Below are 18,938 nucleotides of genomic sequence, written 5' to 3' on the forward strand. Positions count from 1 at the left end.
TTATTTTACCTGCAGTCATTAGCAAGTGAAAAGACAGATACTACTGAAAAGCACCTGGAATTATCTCCAAGACCAAAGACAGGTAACAGTGTTTTGTTTTAATTCCTTTTTTTCATCCTCTTACTTTGGAGACCAGAACTCTGGAGTCCTTAGACTTGTACACGAGCCTTCTACCACCTCACTAAATTCCCCGAACCTAACATGTTGATTTATTGATGATGAGCTTAAGACTATTTTTCAGTGGTTTTTTAAAAAATGTTTTTAAACTGTCACAGTTTGGATAATTTGCGTATTCAGGGTTAAAAGCAATGAACATAAAAGGTATTTTTGATTCATCTCCATCACAATCTACCCAGTTTTTCTGGTGTTGCTGGTGACTGCTTACATTTTGAGTACCCTTACTGGGCTTACTTTTTTTTTTTAATAATTTTTAATCTATTCTTTATAATATATAACTTACTCATATATTATATCCTGACCACAGTTTCCCTTTCTCCTCTTTTTCCTGTCTCTCCCTCCAACCCCCATCTACTCCTTTTCTGTTTTCCTTCAGAAAAGGTCCGGCCTCCCAGGGACATTAACCAAACATGGCATGTCAAGTTATAATACCTGCCTTCATATTAAGGCTGGGAGAGGCCACCCAGTAGGAAGAAAAGAGTCCCGAAAGCAGGCAATGGAATCAAGAGACAGCCCCTGCTTTCACTGTTAGGAGTTCCAGAAGAAGACTAAGCTACACACCACATAGCATATATGCAGAAGGCCTAGGTCAGACCCATGGAGGCTCCCTGATTGTCAATTCATGCTCTATGTGCCTATGTGGACCTGGGTAGTTGATTCTGTGCATTTTCTTATGGTATCGTTGACCTCTCTGGCTCCTATAATCCTTCTTTTTCCTCATCTTCAGGACTCACTGAGGTCCACCCAATGTTTGACTGTGGGTCTCTGCCTCTGTTTCCATCAATTGCTAGATGGAGCCTCTCTGATGACTGTTATATGAGGCTCTTGTCTCTGGGCTATCTAGTCTCTGGTTCCTGGTCCTTGAGGCAGTGGGTTCCCTCTTGTGTCATGGGTGTCAAGCTGGACCAGTCACTGCGTGTTCACTGTCACAATTTCTGTGTCACCATTACCTCTTACTGGGTTTATTTTAATCATAGAATCTAATTCAGCAGTTTTCAACCTGTAGGTCGTGACCCCTTTTGAGTGAATGACCCCTACATGAGGTCACCTAAGACCACTGGAAAAGACAGATATTTACTTTACAACTCATAACTAGCAAAATCACAGTTGTGAAGTAGCAACAAAAATAAATTTCTATTTAGGGTCACCACAACATGATGAACTGTATTACAGGGTCATAGCATTAGAAAGTTTGGGAACTATTGATCTAGTAGGATAGCTCAGGTTTAGAACACCAGAGAAATAATGAATAAATAAATAAACAAATGCTCTTGTTTGACTTCTAGTGCCACAAAACATTTTCATATGGAAAATAAACATATGATTTATTCTATAGGAACTACTGCTACAAACTGATTTTTGCTTAGTGAATTAGTTTTGGTGCTTTCTAACTACAAATACAAGGAAACTCTATTCCCCAAAATTAGGGATTGATGTTATCTTTGCAACAAGACATCCAGAGAATCCAGCTGTTTTGAGCTCTGTAATATTAATATGGGATTGGTTTTCCTGGGTGAAAGGTGGCAGCTTGGTATTTTAGACTAAATGCTTGAGGCTAAGGTTGGTGCTAGGGGTTTTTTAGGCAATGAACTTTGGCTTCTTTGGGAAGATAGACCTTTTTCAGAACCTTGGCTAGAACCTGTCACATAGGGTTATCTCCACTAAAGATGATTTGATGAAGTTAGGGAATTTTTTTCAAGATTTATTCATTTTATGTATATGAGTGCTCTATCTGCATGTACATTTACATGCCAGAAGAGGGCATCAGATCACATTATAATGGTTGTAAGCCACTATGTCATTGCTAGGAATTGAACTCAGGCCCTCTGGAAGAGCAGCCAGTGTTCTTAAACACTGAGACATCTTTCCAGCCCAAAGCTAGGGATTTTTATCTATGTGTAATGCTACTAGTAAACATAGTGTGAATTGTAGTGGAGAAGAGTGGGTATGTGCAGCAGGTACCACTGACTTTGTTGCTCTCATCATCCCATCTCCCTGGGGTGGATAGAAGAGTGAAGGCTTGTGATTTCAGAGATCTTTCTGTCTTCACTGGTCTTGGGAAAATAAGCTAAATGCTTACATCTTGGATTGTACATTTGGGAAATGGAAATATGATTGAGGGTTTTTTTTGGTTATTATATTAGGTGATACCAACACTTGCTGTTGTGTCTGATGACGTAAAAAGCTGGACGTGGGCTTGCCCAGAATTCTGTGTAGTGGAGTAACTTTCTGTGATCCAGAGACTAGACATTCTAACCCATATTATCATTTCATTTTCCTTTACATTTTCTTTTCCCTTCTTTTGAGACAGGGTCTCATGTAACTCAAGCTGATGCTGAATGTGTAGCTGAGGCTGACCTTGAACTTCTGATCCTCTTGCCTCTACCTCTTGAGTGCTGGGATAGCAGGTATGCACCACTGTGTTCCAACAGAGGGTTCTGAGGATTTAAACTCAGGGTTTCCTGGGCTTTAGACAAACTGTCTAAACATTGAGCTACTTCCATAGCCAGTGATCTTTTTCTATATGAATGAAAAATAAAATACCCCAAAATGTTTCCTTAAACTTTATGACTGTCTTGTAGCCTAAACCATAGATATCTTTTTGCAATACCTTTTGATAGTAGTTCAGCATTATATATTTCTCTTAGTGCTGATGCTCTTATATTTATATCAATCTATATTTAATTTTTAAGATATATATAGAAAAAGGTATGTTTCTTTCAATAAATATGGTTAATGTATATTTTTGTAGTTGTAGTATATTCAGCTTTGGAAGAAAACTAAATATTAAATGAGTTGCTACATGTATTTAATTACAAAATGTTCTTTTGAGATAATTTCCCTAGGCTAGAACATACTTGACTCACAATATCTTTTTTTATTATATAGATGATATACAATATATTCTGAAAGGCTCAAAGTTTGTACCAATGTACTTTATATATAACATGGTGACAGCTAAGCCAAGATAAAGACATAAAAGATTTATGAATAGAGGTCAATGGGGAAAGGTATGTAAAGCACTTCCTAGAATTAGTAGTTTTAAAAATTAGTTTACAGTAGCCTATTAGTAAGAATTTCATGATAAAAATTTAAAAAACAATAACAACAAAATTCTCCAAAATAAAAATCAACCAACCAACCAACCAACCAAAAAAGCATCAACCACATTAATTTCATTGATTGATGAACAAATATTTTTATGAGATCTGGAAAATATAAGGAGCATATTTTTGTAAATAATGTTTAGGGTCTGACTGTATTCGTGGTTGTTTTTCTCTTTCTTTTTTTTTTTAATAACTGATCTTCAGCTTTTGTCTTTGGCTTCAGTTCAGAGACTCCTTGTGGAGCTGTTCATGGAACATTGTTTAGGAAGATCTAACACTATGTTGTTTTCATTGTCTGTAGAGTTTTCATGCTTGTGGCTTTGTCTAAATAATATGTAATAATATGTATAAAATCCAGGCCTTTAATCTTAGCCCTGCACTCAAGTCATAGGCAGGCAGATCTCTGAATTTGAGGCCAGCCTGATCTACAGAGTGAGTTCCAGGACAGCCAAAGCTACACAAATAAATCTTGTCTCAAAAACCCAAAAACCAAAACACAAAACAAAAGGAAAATATGCATAAAATCTCATTCTGATGAATAACAATTATCAGCTGAACTTGTCTTTTATTTTTCTGCAACAGAAACTACAAGTAAGAGTGCTAGTCAGCTTGCAAATATAACATGGAGTTCAAGTGAAAGCGACTTCTCAGATGAAGATAAGACACTCCCTGAGCTACAGAGAGATGGTGGGCATGGCCCTAGAGCTGACAGGCTTTGTGACAGGACTGTCTCATGTCCAGAAGACGGAGACACTGAAGGTAATTGCTGGTTTTGTAGGAAGTCTAGTTTCTGTTAATTATTGGATTCAGTAATAGTTTTATGTATTTATTATGAATTTATTTATTTATTATAAATTATGAGTTCATTTATATCTAGTCCTTTATAAATATTTTCTTGCATAATACTTCTCATAACAACTTTAAAAAAATATATATTACAGTGACTTCTTATTTTGTTTTTGCTTTTTTTTTGCATTCTTTCTTGTGTTTAATTTAGAAATGTAAAAAGTATGAATTTTATCTTATAATTGTAGCTATGCCTTAGAAATGCAGCTCATAATTCTTATGGGAAAAAATCAGGTGATAGTTACTGATCAGTAATTAATAACTTGAAGTCCTTCAAGCTCAAAAAGAGTAAGTCTATGGATGCTACTTAAAACCTAGTTGAGATTGATTTTTCAAGTATCAGCAATATCTTTGAAATGTTACTATTTTGTAGTGCGAAGAATATTTAAACTACTGGACAAAAAAAAATGTAATCATCACAGACTGAGATTTTCTTGTGAATTCCACCTCATTTCCATTTTTTTTTTAAATAAAACCATTTTATTAGTTCTTTGGGAATTTCACATCATGTTCCCCAATTCCATTCATCTTTCTGTCCCCTTTTACTCGCCCTTTACCCTTTTGAACTCCCACATCAAAAAAAAAAAATTATCTCATTGTGAAAGCTGTGGTGTGTCACAGTATGTTTCACAGTATACACTTTTGTCTACACTTCTTTGCTTACAGTGTTCATTGCAATGTCTCATTGGTCTGGTAGCAGGCCTCTGGCTTCTGCTACACTATCTGGAACTTCACTAGGACACCTCTTGGATATCTTGTTGTTGCCCTGTGTTGTGGAGATCCTGTAGTTTTGGATCTGTAGGACCAGCCCCTTCACACAGTCCAGCAGTTCATTGATGAGGTAGGTGTTGAGGAGGGCCAACTCAAAGGCCCGGAACTGGGCCTGAGAGGCATATGAGCTGTCCAGCCCACCAGCTCTCCTGCACCTACACCACTAGGCAGAGCCTTTAGCTCTACTCTGGCTAGCTCATTCAATGCCTGACCCAGCAAGGGGCAGGGTCAGCTTTCCTGATCTCATGCCTTCATTGCTAGCTTACTCATAACCCCCAAAACTAGGACCAGCTCTACTTTGCTGCCCAGATGAGGTGTAGGGCCCACTCTCCCAAGTGTTGCAACTGGTAAGGGGCAGGACCAGTTCTCTCACTCTCGTGACCCTGGAGCCAGCTCACTGGCAACCCCACCACCAGAGTCAGCTCTACTGTGCTGCTCAGGTGAGGGGCAGGGCCAGCTCTCTTGCTCTTATGGCCCCAAGGCCCCAGGTGGGAGGGGCTGAGGGGCTGTAGAGGGTCTCTCTCTCTCTCTCTCTCTCTCTCTCTCTCTCTCTCTCTCTCTCTCTCTCTCTCTCTCTCTCTCTCTCTCTCTCTCTCTCTCTGGGCTGGCCTCACTTTTCTGAGTACTGCAGCTGGCTAGGGGTGGGGTCAGCTCTCAAGATGCCTAGGTGAGCCAGCTTGGCCTACTTATGGCATCCCAACCAAGCTTGATTCTATATTGAGATATTGTTCCATAAAATAAAAACTAGGGGCTGGGGAAATGCCTCCATCAGTAAAGTGTTGCTGCAAAAGTGTGAGGACTTGATCTCCATCTCCAGCAGCCATGGTTTTTGTTTGTTGGTTTGTTTGTTTTGTTTTGTTTTTAAAAGCTGGACACATTGAAATGGAAGAGAAAGGAAGATCTTGAGTGCTTACAAACGGGCTAGTTAGTCAACTCATCCTGCTTAGGAAGAGAACCTCAAAATACAAGGTTGAAAGTCATGTAGGGACGATTGATACCTGACTCTGACTTCTGACCTCTCCATATATGTACACGCATGTGTATGTGCATCCTCACACACTGGTTGATAAATTAAAAATCAGAACACTTAAACTGTGAGAATATGGAACATGGTTGACTTTTTTTTAAAAAAAGATTTATTTATTTATTTATTTATTTGAGTATACTGTAACTATCTTCAGACACACCAGTAGAGGGCATCAGATCCCACTACAGATGGTTGTGAGCCACTGTGTGGTTGCTGGGAATAGAACTCAGGACCTCTGGAAGAGCAGTCAGTGCTCTTAACCGCTGAGCCATCTCTCCAGCCCTTTGATTGACTTTCTTATAAAGCTGATCTGCCGAGTCTGAATTCATGCACACAGCTGTTGGAGTGTCTCATCTCTCGGCTCTCCCTTCACCCTATTCCTTCCTTTAATTCTTTTAAACCTTTAATAGATGATCGATACTACAGATATCAAGATTTTATTTTGTCTAAGACACAAAGCTGGGAATTAAATATTTTATTTTCTTATATATACTCTATTTCATGATCTGTGAGATGTCTTCAATTTATTAAAAGAAGATTTGGACTATAAAAGGGCACATGATTGTTGTTGAGCCATCCCTTCAGCCTCATGTACTATAACTTTATTATATTTTTTCTTTAAGATTTTAACTTCTAGTCAAGTACTAAATCTGGTACATTGGTAATGAGCTATTAATTCCTTTCAGTGGAAGAAAATGATGCTCTTCCACTGAGTGAGAGCCATTATTTTAGCTCTCTGAGTACTTGTACTTTGAACTGTAGGAAAGATGTATGTTATATATCATACCTTACAGTTTAGCTTATCGGTGATAACAACTTTCACTTATATAGGCTTAGCAGATTAGATTTAGTATATTTAGTATTATATATATGCATAATTTAACATTTTGTCTTAAAATTTTCTAAAGTTATAATGAGATCATATTTATGGGGTGAAATGAAACTAAGCTAGTTTGTTTCCATTGATGAAAGGTATTTCTGGAATAAAATTGTGAAGTTATTTCTTTTAATTTAAAAAATTTATTTTTTCAGATTTTTCTTTTTCTTTTTTTAAAAATTGGATATTATATTTATTTACATTTCAAATCTTATCCCCTTTCCTGATTTCTCCTCTGCAAAGCCCCTCTTCCATTCTCCTTTACCCTGCTTCTATGAGGGTGCTCCTCCACCTACCCACCTTCTCCTGTCTCACCGCCCTAGCGGTGATGCCCTCTACACTAGGGCATCAAGCCAGGACCAAGGGCCTCCCCTCCCATTGATGCCAGATAAGGCAACTTCAGCTCTTTCAGTCCTTCCCCCTGACTTCTCCATTGGTCCGATGGTTGGCTGTGAGCATCCACATCTGTATTTTTCAGGATCTGACAGAGCCTCTCAGGAGACAGCTGTATCAGGCTCTAGTCAGCAAGCACTTCTTGGCATCAGAAATAGTGTCTGGGTTTGGTGTCTGTGTGTGGGATGGATCCCCAGGTGTGGCAGTCTCTGGATGGCCTTTCCTCCAGTCTCTGCTCCACTCTTTGTCCCTGTATTTCCTTTAGACAGGAACAATTCTGGGTTAAAATTTTGGAGATAGGTAGGTGGTCCCATCCCTCAACTGGGGGGCCAAATCTAACAACCTCTGGATATAGTTTTGACAGGTTCTCCCTCCCCTTTGTGGGGTATTTCAGCTAATGTCATCTCTGTGGGTTTCTGGATGGCTCTTGCTTTCCTGACATCGGGGACTTTCTGTTTGGTACCCCAAGTTCCCCACGCCCCCGTTGCTACATACCTCTGTTCAATTTCCTGATTTTCTGTATATCTCCTCCATCTCCTCCCATACCTGATTCTGCCTCTCTTTTCCACCTCTCCCTCCCCTCTTCCTTCCAAGTCCCTCCAACCCTCTGCTTCCCTTGATTATTTTGTTCCCCCTTCTAAATAAGACTGAAGCATCCACTCTTTGGTCTCCTTCCTCTCGAGTTTCATATGGTTGTATCGTGGGTATTCAATGCTCTTTGCTTAATATCCACTTATCAGTGAGTACATACCATGTGGGCTCTTTTGTGCCTGAGTTATCTCACACAAGATGATATTTTCTAGATCCATTAATTTGCCTGCGAATTTCGTGAAGTCATTTTTTTTAATAGCTGTGTAGTATTTCATTGTGTAAATGTACCACATTTTCTGTATCCATTCCTCTGTTGAGGGACATTTGGGTTCTTTCCAGCTTCTGGCTATTATAAATATGGCTGCTATGAACATAGTTGAGCATATGTCCTTGTTATATGTTGGAGCATCTTCTGGGTATATGCCCAAGAGTGGTATAGCTGGGTCCTCAGGTTCAATTTTCTGAGGAACTGACAGACTGATTTCCAGAGTGGTTGTACCAGACTGCAATTCCACCAGCAATGGAGGAGTGTCCCTCCATCCTTACCAGTCATCTGGGTCTTTGATTTTAGGCATTCTGACTGGTATGAAGTGGAATCTCAGGGTCCTTTTGATTTGCATTTCCCTGGTGACTAAGGATGTTGAACATTTCTTTAGGTCCCTCTCAGCCATTTTTGTTTCCTCAGTTGAGAATTCTCTGTTTAGCTCTGTTTCCCATTTTTAAATAAGATTATTTGGTTCTCTGGAGTCTAACTTCTTGAGTTCTTTGTAACTTTTGGTAGAATGTCGATTTTATTGGATATTAGAATGGCTACTCCAGCTTGTTTCTTGGGACCATTTGCTTGGAAAATTGTTTTCCTGCCTTTTACTGTGAGGTAGTGTCTGTCTTTGTCACTGAGGTGTGTTTCCTCTATGCAGCAAACTGCTGGGTCCTCTTTATGTATTCATTCTGTTAGTCTATGTCATTTTATTAGGGAATTGAGTCCATTGATGTTAAGAGATATTAAGGAAAAGTGATTGTTGCTTTCTGTTATTTTTGTTGTTAGAGGTGGAATTATGTTTGTATGGCTATGTTCTTTTCTGTTTGTTGAAAGAAGATTACTTTCTTGCCTTTTCTTGAGTGTAGTTTCCCTCCTTGTGTTGGAGTTTTCCCTCTATTATCCTTTGTAGGGCTGGATTTGTGAAAAGATATTGTGTAAATTTGGTTTTGTCATGGAATATCTTGGCTTTTCCATCTATGGTAATTGAGAGTTTTTCTGGGTATAGTAGCCTGGGCTGGCATTTGTGTTCTCTTAGGGTCTGTGTGACATCTGCCCAGGATCTTCTAGCTTCCATAGTCTGTTGAGAAGCCTGGTGAAATTCTGATGTCTGCCTTTCTATGTTACTAGACCTTTTCCCCTATTGCTTTTAATAGTTTTTCTTTGATTTTTTGATTTTGTGTTTTGACTATTATGTGATGGGAAGAATTTTTTTTCTGGTGCAGTCTATTTGAAGTTCTGTAGGCTTCCTGTATGTTTATGGGCATCTCTTTCTTTAGGTTAGGGAAGTTTTCTTTTATAATTTTGTTGAAGATATTTACTGGCCCTTTAAGTTAGGAATCTTTGCTGTCTTCTATACCTATTATCCTTAGATTTGGTCTTCTCATTGTGTCCTGGATTTCCTAGATTTTTTTTGGGTTAGGAGCTTTTCGCATTTTGCATTTTCTTTGAGTGTTGTGTCAATGTTTTCCATGGTATCTTCTGTACCTGAGATTCTTTCTTCTATCTCTTGTAGTCTGTTGGTGATGCTTGCATCTATGATTCCTGATCTCTTTCCTAGGTTTTTTATCTTTAGGGTTGTCTCTCTTTGTTATTTCTTTATTGTTTCTATTTCTATTTTTAGATCCTGGATGGTTTTGTTCAGTTCCTTCACCTGTTTGGTTGTGTCTTCCTGTAATTCTTAAACGGATTTTTGTGTTTCTTCTTCAATGGCTTCTACTTGTTTACCTGTGTTCTCTTGTATTTTTTAAAGGGAGCTATTTATGTCCTTCTTAAAGTCCTCTATCATCATTATGAGATGTGATTTTTTGAGTCTTGCCTTTCCAGTGTGTTGGGGTATTTAGGGCTTGCTGTGGTGGGAGAACTGGGTTCTAATGATGCCAAGTAGCCTTGGTTTCTGTTGATTATGTTCTTGCCCTTGCCTCTCGACATTTGTTTATCTCTGGTGTTAACTGATCTTGCTGTCTCTGACTGTGGCTTGTCCCTCCTGCAAGCCTGTCTGTCAGCACTCCTGGTAGACCAGTTTTCTCTGGGAGGAATTTGGATATAGAGAACTGTGGCACAGGGTAAGCTACAGGGTGCAGACAGAAACTGGGAGGATCCTGTCCTCAGCTCTTCCTTGGTTCCTGTGTTTTGATGACTCTGGATGGGGTCCCTCTTGGGCCAGAAATTTGAGCAGAAGTGATGGACTCACCTGTGCTCTCAGGTGTCAGCACTCTTCGGAGACCAGTTCCTTAGACCAATCTCCTGGTGGGATTTAGGTATGGAGAACTGTGGCACAGGGACAGCTCCTGTGCAGATGGAAACCAGAAGGATTTATTTTTATTTTATGTATACATATGTTTGTTGACCACATGCATGCAATACCTGTGGAAGCCAAAAGAGGGCATTAGATCCTTTTGGAGAAGGAATTGTAGGAGGAGCTAAGGTGGGAGGAGTAAGGAGAGGAAGAGGAGGAGTTGGGAAGGAAGAGAAAAAAGGAAGAGGAGGAGCTAGAGAGGGCAGAGATGTAGGAGGATGGAGAACCACACAGGTGTGGAGAGCACTCATGGGGAACAGCTTATAAACTTATAATTAGGTTAGCCAATTGGGATACAATTCTCTTTGTATGGGCATCTTGTTATTAATCATTATCAAACATATAAAGCCTTTGATTAATCTATAAGAATTAGAGTCTCATTCTCTTACTGGGCCCGTATGGATGGCGGAATGGTCTGGGCAATGCCCTGCCTTGTGGAGACAGCATGGAAGATTGGCAGAGCCATCTCTCACGCTGGCGTTTTTTGAGGGTGGCAGGGCTGGTTCTAGCTACAGTGTGAACGTGGCCTCAGGCCAAGAAACATGGTGGCTGGGCTAGGCAGAGCTGCAGCTTAGATAGTTGGCTTGGCCAGAGGCCGTTTTAAATAATTACCACAACAAGGAATTACAGACTTTTTTTTTGGAACCATGTAGGTACCAGGAATAGAAACTAGGTCCTCTGCAGGAGCAGTCAGTACTCCTGACTACTGAGCCATCACTATAGGTCCTGAAAGTTATTTTTTTCACAATGGACTATATAAATAAATCATGGATCATTGATAGCCTAGACTGCTGAATTATGTAGAAGAATGAGGCAGCTTTCTGTATATTTATAAAGAGGTATTTCTTCATTATATTAATTCAGAAAACATCAGGATGTTTAAGAGAGGAGAATTAATATATATCTTATTTTCTTGAGCATGCTGGAGAAACTATAAGGATTCAAAAACAATTGAATAAATACTTGTTCACTTATATTTGAGGTCCGGTAAGAGTTGGGAAGAACTGTGATCAGAGAGAGAATTGAATAGTTTTCACTGTTGGATTTGTAGAAATCATCCCATCCTGTGCTATGGGCACACCAACCACTGAGAATATGTTTGTAAAATAAATATTAAAGGGATATAAAATTAATAAGAGTAAAAATGTATCTTTTTAGATGAAGTACAGGTTATTGACTGGGAGATTAACAGTGACACAGAAGATCCTGCTAGGCCTAATGAGTATGAAGATGATGAGGGGGCCCTGGACATCTCGGATTGTGCTTCTTGTGCAAGTGGTCATTCTCTGACAATTGATGACAGGCTACGTGAGTCCCCTGAGGTAAGAACAGATTGTTTAGAAATCTATTATTGTCCTTAGAACATTTGTTAAATGTTACTCCCATCTTTTCAAAGACCATTTGCTAGTAACCATTGCTCGATCATATTATTCCTCACTCCTGTCTCTAAAGTGATAGGCTTTTCCCATATTGAGCTTCTTGATCCCTTGTGTCCCCATTGTTTGTCTGTGTTGTTTAAGGTGTTTAGACACAATAGGGATTTTTTTCTGTTCTATTTTCTTAGAGAACTCTAGCCTGCAACCTCCTAACTCCTAGCTAGAATTTGAATATTATATTCTCACTAGTTGTGGATGTTGTCACTCTATTGTCTCTCTTCACCATTACTATCAGTTATTTTTAGAAGCTGTGACCAAAACTCTAAGATAACAGCTTAAGGGTGGAAGGATTTATTTTGATTCACCATCTCAGAGGTTGCATGGCCCCATGTATTTGAGCAGAACATCATGGTGCCACATAGTAACAGAAAGGGCTTAACTACTTGCTGTCACCTTAGGAAGCATGGCCTTAGCCATCTGCTTCCTTCAGCTGGGCTTAACCCCAGTTATTTCAGAATGTCACAGAATTATGTTGGCACAGGAGACGAATGTGTGGCACAAGAGCCTGCAGAGCATTTTCCTACCCAGACACTGTCACCCATCATTCCAGGACTTTATTTATGACCGGTAATCCTTCATGGAGCTCTGTGTACTTAAGTATTTTCTTAGTTTTTACCTTAATTTTGGTTAGACATAGTTTTCAATAGCCTCAGAAAAACAATTCAGAGAGAATAATTGGTTGAGTTTTGTCATATCTGACAATGTTATCAGGAGTGTGATAATTTACATCTGTAATCTTGGCACTGAGGGAGCTGAAGCAGGAACATTATGAGTTTGAAAGCCAGTTTGGGTTGCATAGTTTGAGAGAGAGAAATGGGGAGGAGAAGGAGGGAAAAGGGGAGGATAGGGAAGGGAGATGCTTACATAATACATCAACTGACTCAAAACTTATATAGACTTTTAGGTTGAAAATGGTTTTCTTTTAAAGCTTTGAAAGCATGCTTTTATTGTCCTTTATCTTGAGTTGTTGTCAATAAGCCTGAAGTATTCTCCTTCTTGATCTTCTAAGATATTTTTTATTGCTATGTTTGAACAATTTGATTCTGGTGTGGCTTGGTATGATGTTTTGTTTGATATTTGTCAAGATTCTGGTGAATGGAATGAACATGTTTTGGGAAGTCCTCTGTTGAGGTAAATATTTAAATCAGCTGCCAGTCAAACCAACTATCTAACCTGCTGCGGCTCTGCCTAGCTCAGCTGCCATGTTTCTCGGGTGGAGGCCATGTGTGCGCCACAGCTAGAAACGGCCAGCCAGAAACACCAGCCCTGCCACCCATGAGACGTCAGTGTGAGAGATGGCTCTGCCAATCTTCCATGCTGTCTCTGCAAGGCTGGGCATTGCCCAAATCATCCCGCCATCCACGCGGGCCCAGTAGGAAAATGAGACTCTAATGCTTAAATTATCCAAAGGCTTATATATTTGGTAATGATCAGTAACAAGATGCCCACACATTCAGAAGTATAACCCAATACCCAACCTAGATATACCAACTACCTTTGACTGCTACAGACATGTGAACATCCATCTCCATGTTCCTCCTTCTCTCTCTCTCTCTCTCTCTCTCTCTCTCTCTCTCTCTCTCTCTCTCTCTCTCGTTCCTCTCTCCTAGCTCCTCCTCTTCCTTCTCTTCCTCTTCCTCTCCTTATTCCTCCCACCTTAGCTCCTCCTACAGTCCTGAAGGCCACCAAGATCAATATTTGTCATCTTTTGTATTTTGGTTGTGGGAGAGACATATATGCTTTGTAACCTATGTATGCCAGTATAGTAGTATCCACTGAAGTATACAATTCTTAGTATGTTTTTATAGCAGCTGTTTGAACAACTATGAGGTAATATTTCATTTTGTTTTTAAAAAGAAGTATTATTTGTATGCGTATATATGTGTATGCACATATGTGAACATGCTTGCGGGTGCTCACAGAGGCTAGAAGGAGAGGTTATCAACGTCTCCTGGAGTTGGATTTATAGTAGATAGTGAGCCACTCAGTATGGGCGATAGAAACCAAACTCTGGTCCTCTGCAGTATGCTCTTAATCATGGAGCCATCTTGCCAGAGAAAAGGGTCCTAATGGGTTGCTCTCCTGGCTTGCTTGGTTACCATTCCCAGGTTCACATGCTTAGAAATAGCATCCTCTAAAGTGGGCTGGATCATCCCCCACATTAGTTAGCAATTAAGAAAATACCCTACAGACAGACATGTCCAGAATAGTCTGATGAGTCCAATTTTTAAATTGAGACTCTTAAATACCTCTTTCCAGGTATATCTAGTTTTGGGTCAAGTTGACAAAAACTAACTACCATGTTGTTGTAGAATTATTCATCATAGCAAGATGTAGAGGCAACCGTAGACATACAGGCATGAATGAGTGGGAAGATAAGATGTGTTATGAATTTGTAATTAATATTGTTCATCCTTTAAAAAGAAAGGAATTTTGAGTTTGTAGTAACATTGATAAGCTTAGGGGACATCTGCTAACTGAAATAAATCAGCTACATATGAAGGCAAAATAGGTTTAGTATCCTTTGTCTGAGGTTGTTGTTTTAGATAAAATGTATTTTGGATTTTAGAGCTTTTGGACTATTTGCATATTATGGTGGTTTGAATATGCTTGGTCTAGGGAGTGCCACTATTTGGTTGTGTGGCCTTGGTGGAATAGGTATGGCCTTGTTCGAGGAAGTGTGTCACTGTGGATGTGGGCTTTAAGATCCTTGTCCTAGCTGCCTGGAAAACAGTCTTCTCCTGTTTGCCTTCTGAACAAGATGTAGAACTCTCAGCTCTTCCTGCATCATGCCCGCCTGGGTGTTGTCATGTTCCACCTTGATGATAATGGACTGAACCTCTGGACTTGTAAGCCAGCCCCAATTAAATGTTGTCCTTATAAGAGTTACCTTGGTTGTGGTGTCTATTCACATCAGTAAAACCCTAATAACTAAGACACACATATATAAAGAGTTTTCTTGGATGAGTTAATGAAGGCTAAACATGAGTTCAGTTATACTTGGCATATAATCATGAACACAAAGACTGAAGGAAATTTATACAGTGCTTAAAGTATGCCTGGCTTTTAACTATAATTCAACACATGAGATCAAATGTTCAGTTTCCCACTTAGGGTATCCTGTCAGGCACTCAGAACATTTCATATTTTGGAACTTGTATTTTTGAATTTTTCAATTCAGGATGCTGAGTCTGTTTTACTATGGGATAATTTGGAAAGGATTGATACTAGGTTTGTTTTTGTTTTTGTTTTGTTTTGTTTTGTTTTTTGAGACAAGGTCTCACTTTGTAGCTCTGGTTTGCCTGGAATTTACTATGAAGACCAGCTAGCTGCAGACTCACAGAGATCACCTACCTTTTCCTTCTATGCTCTGGGATTTAAGGCATGCAAACACCAGACCTAGGTTGATTTTTTTATTCTCAAAACGATTGGTAGAGTTCAGCATGGAAGCCATAAATCCTGGAAACCATAAATCTTGGACTTTTCTTAAATGGTATTTGTTGTAATTGCTAAATCACTTTCCTTTGCTGATCTATCTAGACTTTTTATTTTCATGATTAAGTGTTGGTAGGTTGTGATTGCTTATGAATTTCTTCTGAGTTAAATAATGGACTGGTCTGTACTTCTTCATCGTCTGTTTTTTGTTTGTGTGGTATCTATTGTAATGGTTCCTCTTTCATTCCTTTCCCTTAGTATTTCCTGTTCCTTAGTTCATCTTCTCCTCCTGTGGGAGTCAGGGGTGGGGAGGAGCAGGAGCTTGGTTTGGTTGCTCTTTTCTGCTTTTCTGGTCTATTTTATTTATTTCATCCTAATCTTCATTATTATTTCTTTCTTTCCTTCTATTCATTTTGGGCTCAGATTTTTATTTTTCTTGTTTTAGTTCCTTCAAGATGCTATTAGGTTGTCTGTCTGAAATCTTTTTTTTTTTCTCTCCTTTATTGTATAGCATGAAACCCAGGACTATATATGTGCTCGGTTAGTGTTCTTCCACTGAGTCTCCCTTCTATCTTGGCTTTAATTTTGCTTTGCTTTTTCTTTTTAAAGTTTGTTTTCTTTTGTTGAGACAAGATCTCAAAGGCCTGGGGCTTGCTATATAACACAGCCCAACCTCAAACTTGCAATTTCATGTGTGTGCATCCACTATTTTCTAGAATTACAGGAATAGCCCAGACACTTGGCAGGGACTGATCCTCCTCCCTTTTTTACCCTCATGCTCATATTATCTTTCTCTTCTATGGTCTCCTTCCTCATTATCATAGTTTTCATTATACCCCAGGTTTATCTGTTTAGTGCTGGGATTGTTGCCACAAAACAGCTTATTGGCTAGCCTGCTTGGTGGCCTCCTTTCTTTTCCTGCCTTCTTTTATCTCTTTCTTTTTTCTCTCTTTATTCCTTCCTTCTTTTGTTTCTGTAGTATTTATTTATTTATTTATTTATTTATTTATTTATTTTGTGTGGCTATGTGTCAGGTGGTAAGTGTGTGCATGCTATGGTGCTTGCATGGAGGTCAGAGGACAAGCTGTGAGAGTTGTCTCTGCTGGTACCACATGGACCCTGGGATTGACTTTAGGTGGACAGGTTTGGCAACAAGCAATGACTGTGTGAACATCTCACTGATCTTTTTTATCTTGTATCTCTGTATTTACTGCTGTAAAGTTCCCTATTAGTGGAAGTGGGATTTGATCTGTTTGTTTCTGTATCTCATAGATTTTGTTGTTTTCATTTTTTTGTCCTAAGAGATTTTTGTTCCAAGTTTCCTTTGGCCCATTCTGGAGACTGTTGTTTAATTTTCATATGTCATGCTTTTCTGTTAATTCCTGTTACTGATTTCTGTTTTCATCCCATCATAGTTTAAATATTATCTGTCTTCTTGTGTTGAAGACTTTTTTCCCACCCTAATGTGTGTACTTGTTAGAGTGGATTCTACTCTGTAAAGTTGTGTGTCTCCTAATTCCTTAATTGCCTGTAGTTTCTTGTCTAGGGTTGAGGCCTCCTGAGCTTTTCCCCTTCCACATTAGTGTCATTGTTGTTCATTGGTATCATCCTCCAGGTCATCTTTAGGCAGCTGTGTTGTTGAGACCTCATGGGTTTAGCTTCTTGTAATCCCACAGCGAAGTCCCTGATCCTCTGGCCCTTATAATCTTTCCATCCCTTTTTCTGCAATGACCCCTGAGCCTTAGGTACAGAAGTTGTATTGTAGAATCAGTTAGGACTGGGGTCTACAACTACACTTTGATTGCTTGTTTTCTGTAATGGCCTCCATCTTTTGCAAATAGAAGTCTTCTTGATGAAGGGTGAGAAATACAACTTACCTGTGGATATAAAGATGGATATTTAGAATATAGTTAAGAGATTATTCTGGTTTAGTAAAGTAGTGTTTGTAGATTCTCCTCTAAGACATATGGCAACACAGAGCCCCGTGTAGTTGGGTAGGTTTCTAGTAGTGCCAGGCAATATTTTCCTTTTGTTGAGTAGGCCGTAAGTATAGAGCTACTGATTATTGCTGAAGTGTGCATACAGCTATTGAGCCCTTACCGTTACTGTGTCATGCTGGTTGTTATTATGGTTGTTAGGTGCTGTAGATGGCTAGGACTATTGAGTGCTTCCCTCCTTTGGAACCTTCTGTTACTCTGAAAGCTAGTCCTCAAGAAGGAGGAGGCTTTCAGGTAAGAGCCAACTCGAATCTTCTGAGTCCTATGTCTAAAATAAGTAGTGTCTTCAGCAATAGAGACTCAGTTTTAACTTCTGGGAGGCAACCAAGGGCAATGGCAATAGCCTGTAACGTTTTGGAGTCTCTTGGACAACCCTGACCAAAAACTCAAAAGGGGGGCTTCTCATGCTTGGTGTTGGGGTTTTTGTTAGATATTCTATGGCACCTGTGGGAAGCATTATCAGCCAAGATGGGAAATTTTAATTTAAATTATATATGTTAGATATATACATATACACACTTATATATATTATTGGTACTTTTAGATAGTAAGTCATATTCTTTATGACTAAGATATCCTTATTGCTGTTATGCTCATCCTTCATAGAAGGACTTGGGTAGTGTTCCTTCTGTTTCTATTTTGTGGAATAGTTTGAAGAGAATTGGTATTGTTAGATCTTCTTTGAAGGTCTGATAGAATTCTGCACTAAAACCATGTGGTCCCTGGCTTTTTTTGGTGGGGAGACTTTTAATGAATGCTGCTATTTCTTTAGGGGTTATGGGACTGTTTAGATGGTTTATCTGTTCCAGATTTAACTTTGGTAACTGATTTCTGTGTAGAAAATTGTCCATTAAATCCAAATTTTCCAATTGTGTTGAGTATAGGCTTTTGTAGTAGGATCTGATGATTTTTTGAATTTCCTCGGTCTTTTGTTATGTCTCCCTTTTGAGTTCTGATTTTATTAATTTGGATACTGTCTTTGTGCCCTCTGGTTAGTCTGGTTAAGGGTTTATCTATCATGTTGATTTTCTCAAAGAACTAGCTCCTGGTTTTATTGATACTTTGTATAGTTCTTTTTGTTTCTACTTGATTGATTTCAGCCCTGAGTTTGATTATTTCCTGCCCTCTACTCCTCTTGGGTGTATTTGCTTCTTTTTGATCTAGAGCTTTCAGCTGTGTTGTCAAGTTGCTAGTGTATGCTCTCTCCAGTTTCTTTTTGTAGGCACTTGGAGCTATGAGTTTTCCTCTTAACACTGCTTTCATTGTGTCTCGTAAGTTTTGGTATGATGTGTCCTCATTTTCATTAAATTCTAAAGTCTTTAATTTCTTTCCTGACCAAGTTATCATTGAGTAGAGCGTTGTTCAGTTTCCACATATACGTGGGCTTTCCATTGTTTTTGTTATTGTTGAAGACCACCCTTAGTCCATGGTGATCTGATAGGATGCAAGGGATTATTTCAATCTTTTTGTATCTGTAGAGGCCTGTTTTGTGACCACTTATATGGTCTTTTTTGGAGTAGGTACCATGAAGTGCTGAGAGAAAGATATATTCTTGTGTTTTAGGATGAAATGTTCTATAGATATCTGTTAAATCAATTTGGTTCATAACTTCTCTTAATTTCACTGTGTCTGTGTTTCGTTTCTGTTTCCATGATCTGTCCATTGCTGACAGTGGGGTGTTGAAGTCCCCCCCCCCATTATTGTGTGAGGTGCAATGTGTGCTTTG

At 39.1% G+C, this 18,938-nt stretch overlaps 1 protein-coding gene across 1 annotated transcript in view; it reads left to right on the forward strand.

Annotated features, from left to right (window-relative positions):
- Nucleotides 1-18,938, forward strand: part of Spidr (scaffold protein involved in DNA repair) — a 270,432-nt gene that overhangs the window by 26,876 nt on the left and 224,618 nt on the right. The window contains exons 3-5 of the mRNA XM_028778256.1: nt 16-82; nt 3,867-4,043; nt 11,503-11,666. Of these exons, the coding sequence (XP_028634089.1) occupies nt 16-82; nt 3,867-4,043; nt 11,503-11,666 (408 nt within the window). The remainder of the gene's footprint in view (nt 1-15; nt 83-3,866; nt 4,044-11,502; nt 11,667-18,938) is intronic.

Source organism: Grammomys surdaster, unplaced genomic scaffold (genome assembly GCF_004785775.1).
Source record: "Grammomys surdaster isolate TR1022 unplaced genomic scaffold, NIH_TR_1.0 331, whole genome shotgun sequence".
NCBI lineage: Eukaryota > Metazoa > Chordata > Mammalia > Rodentia > Muridae > Grammomys > Grammomys surdaster.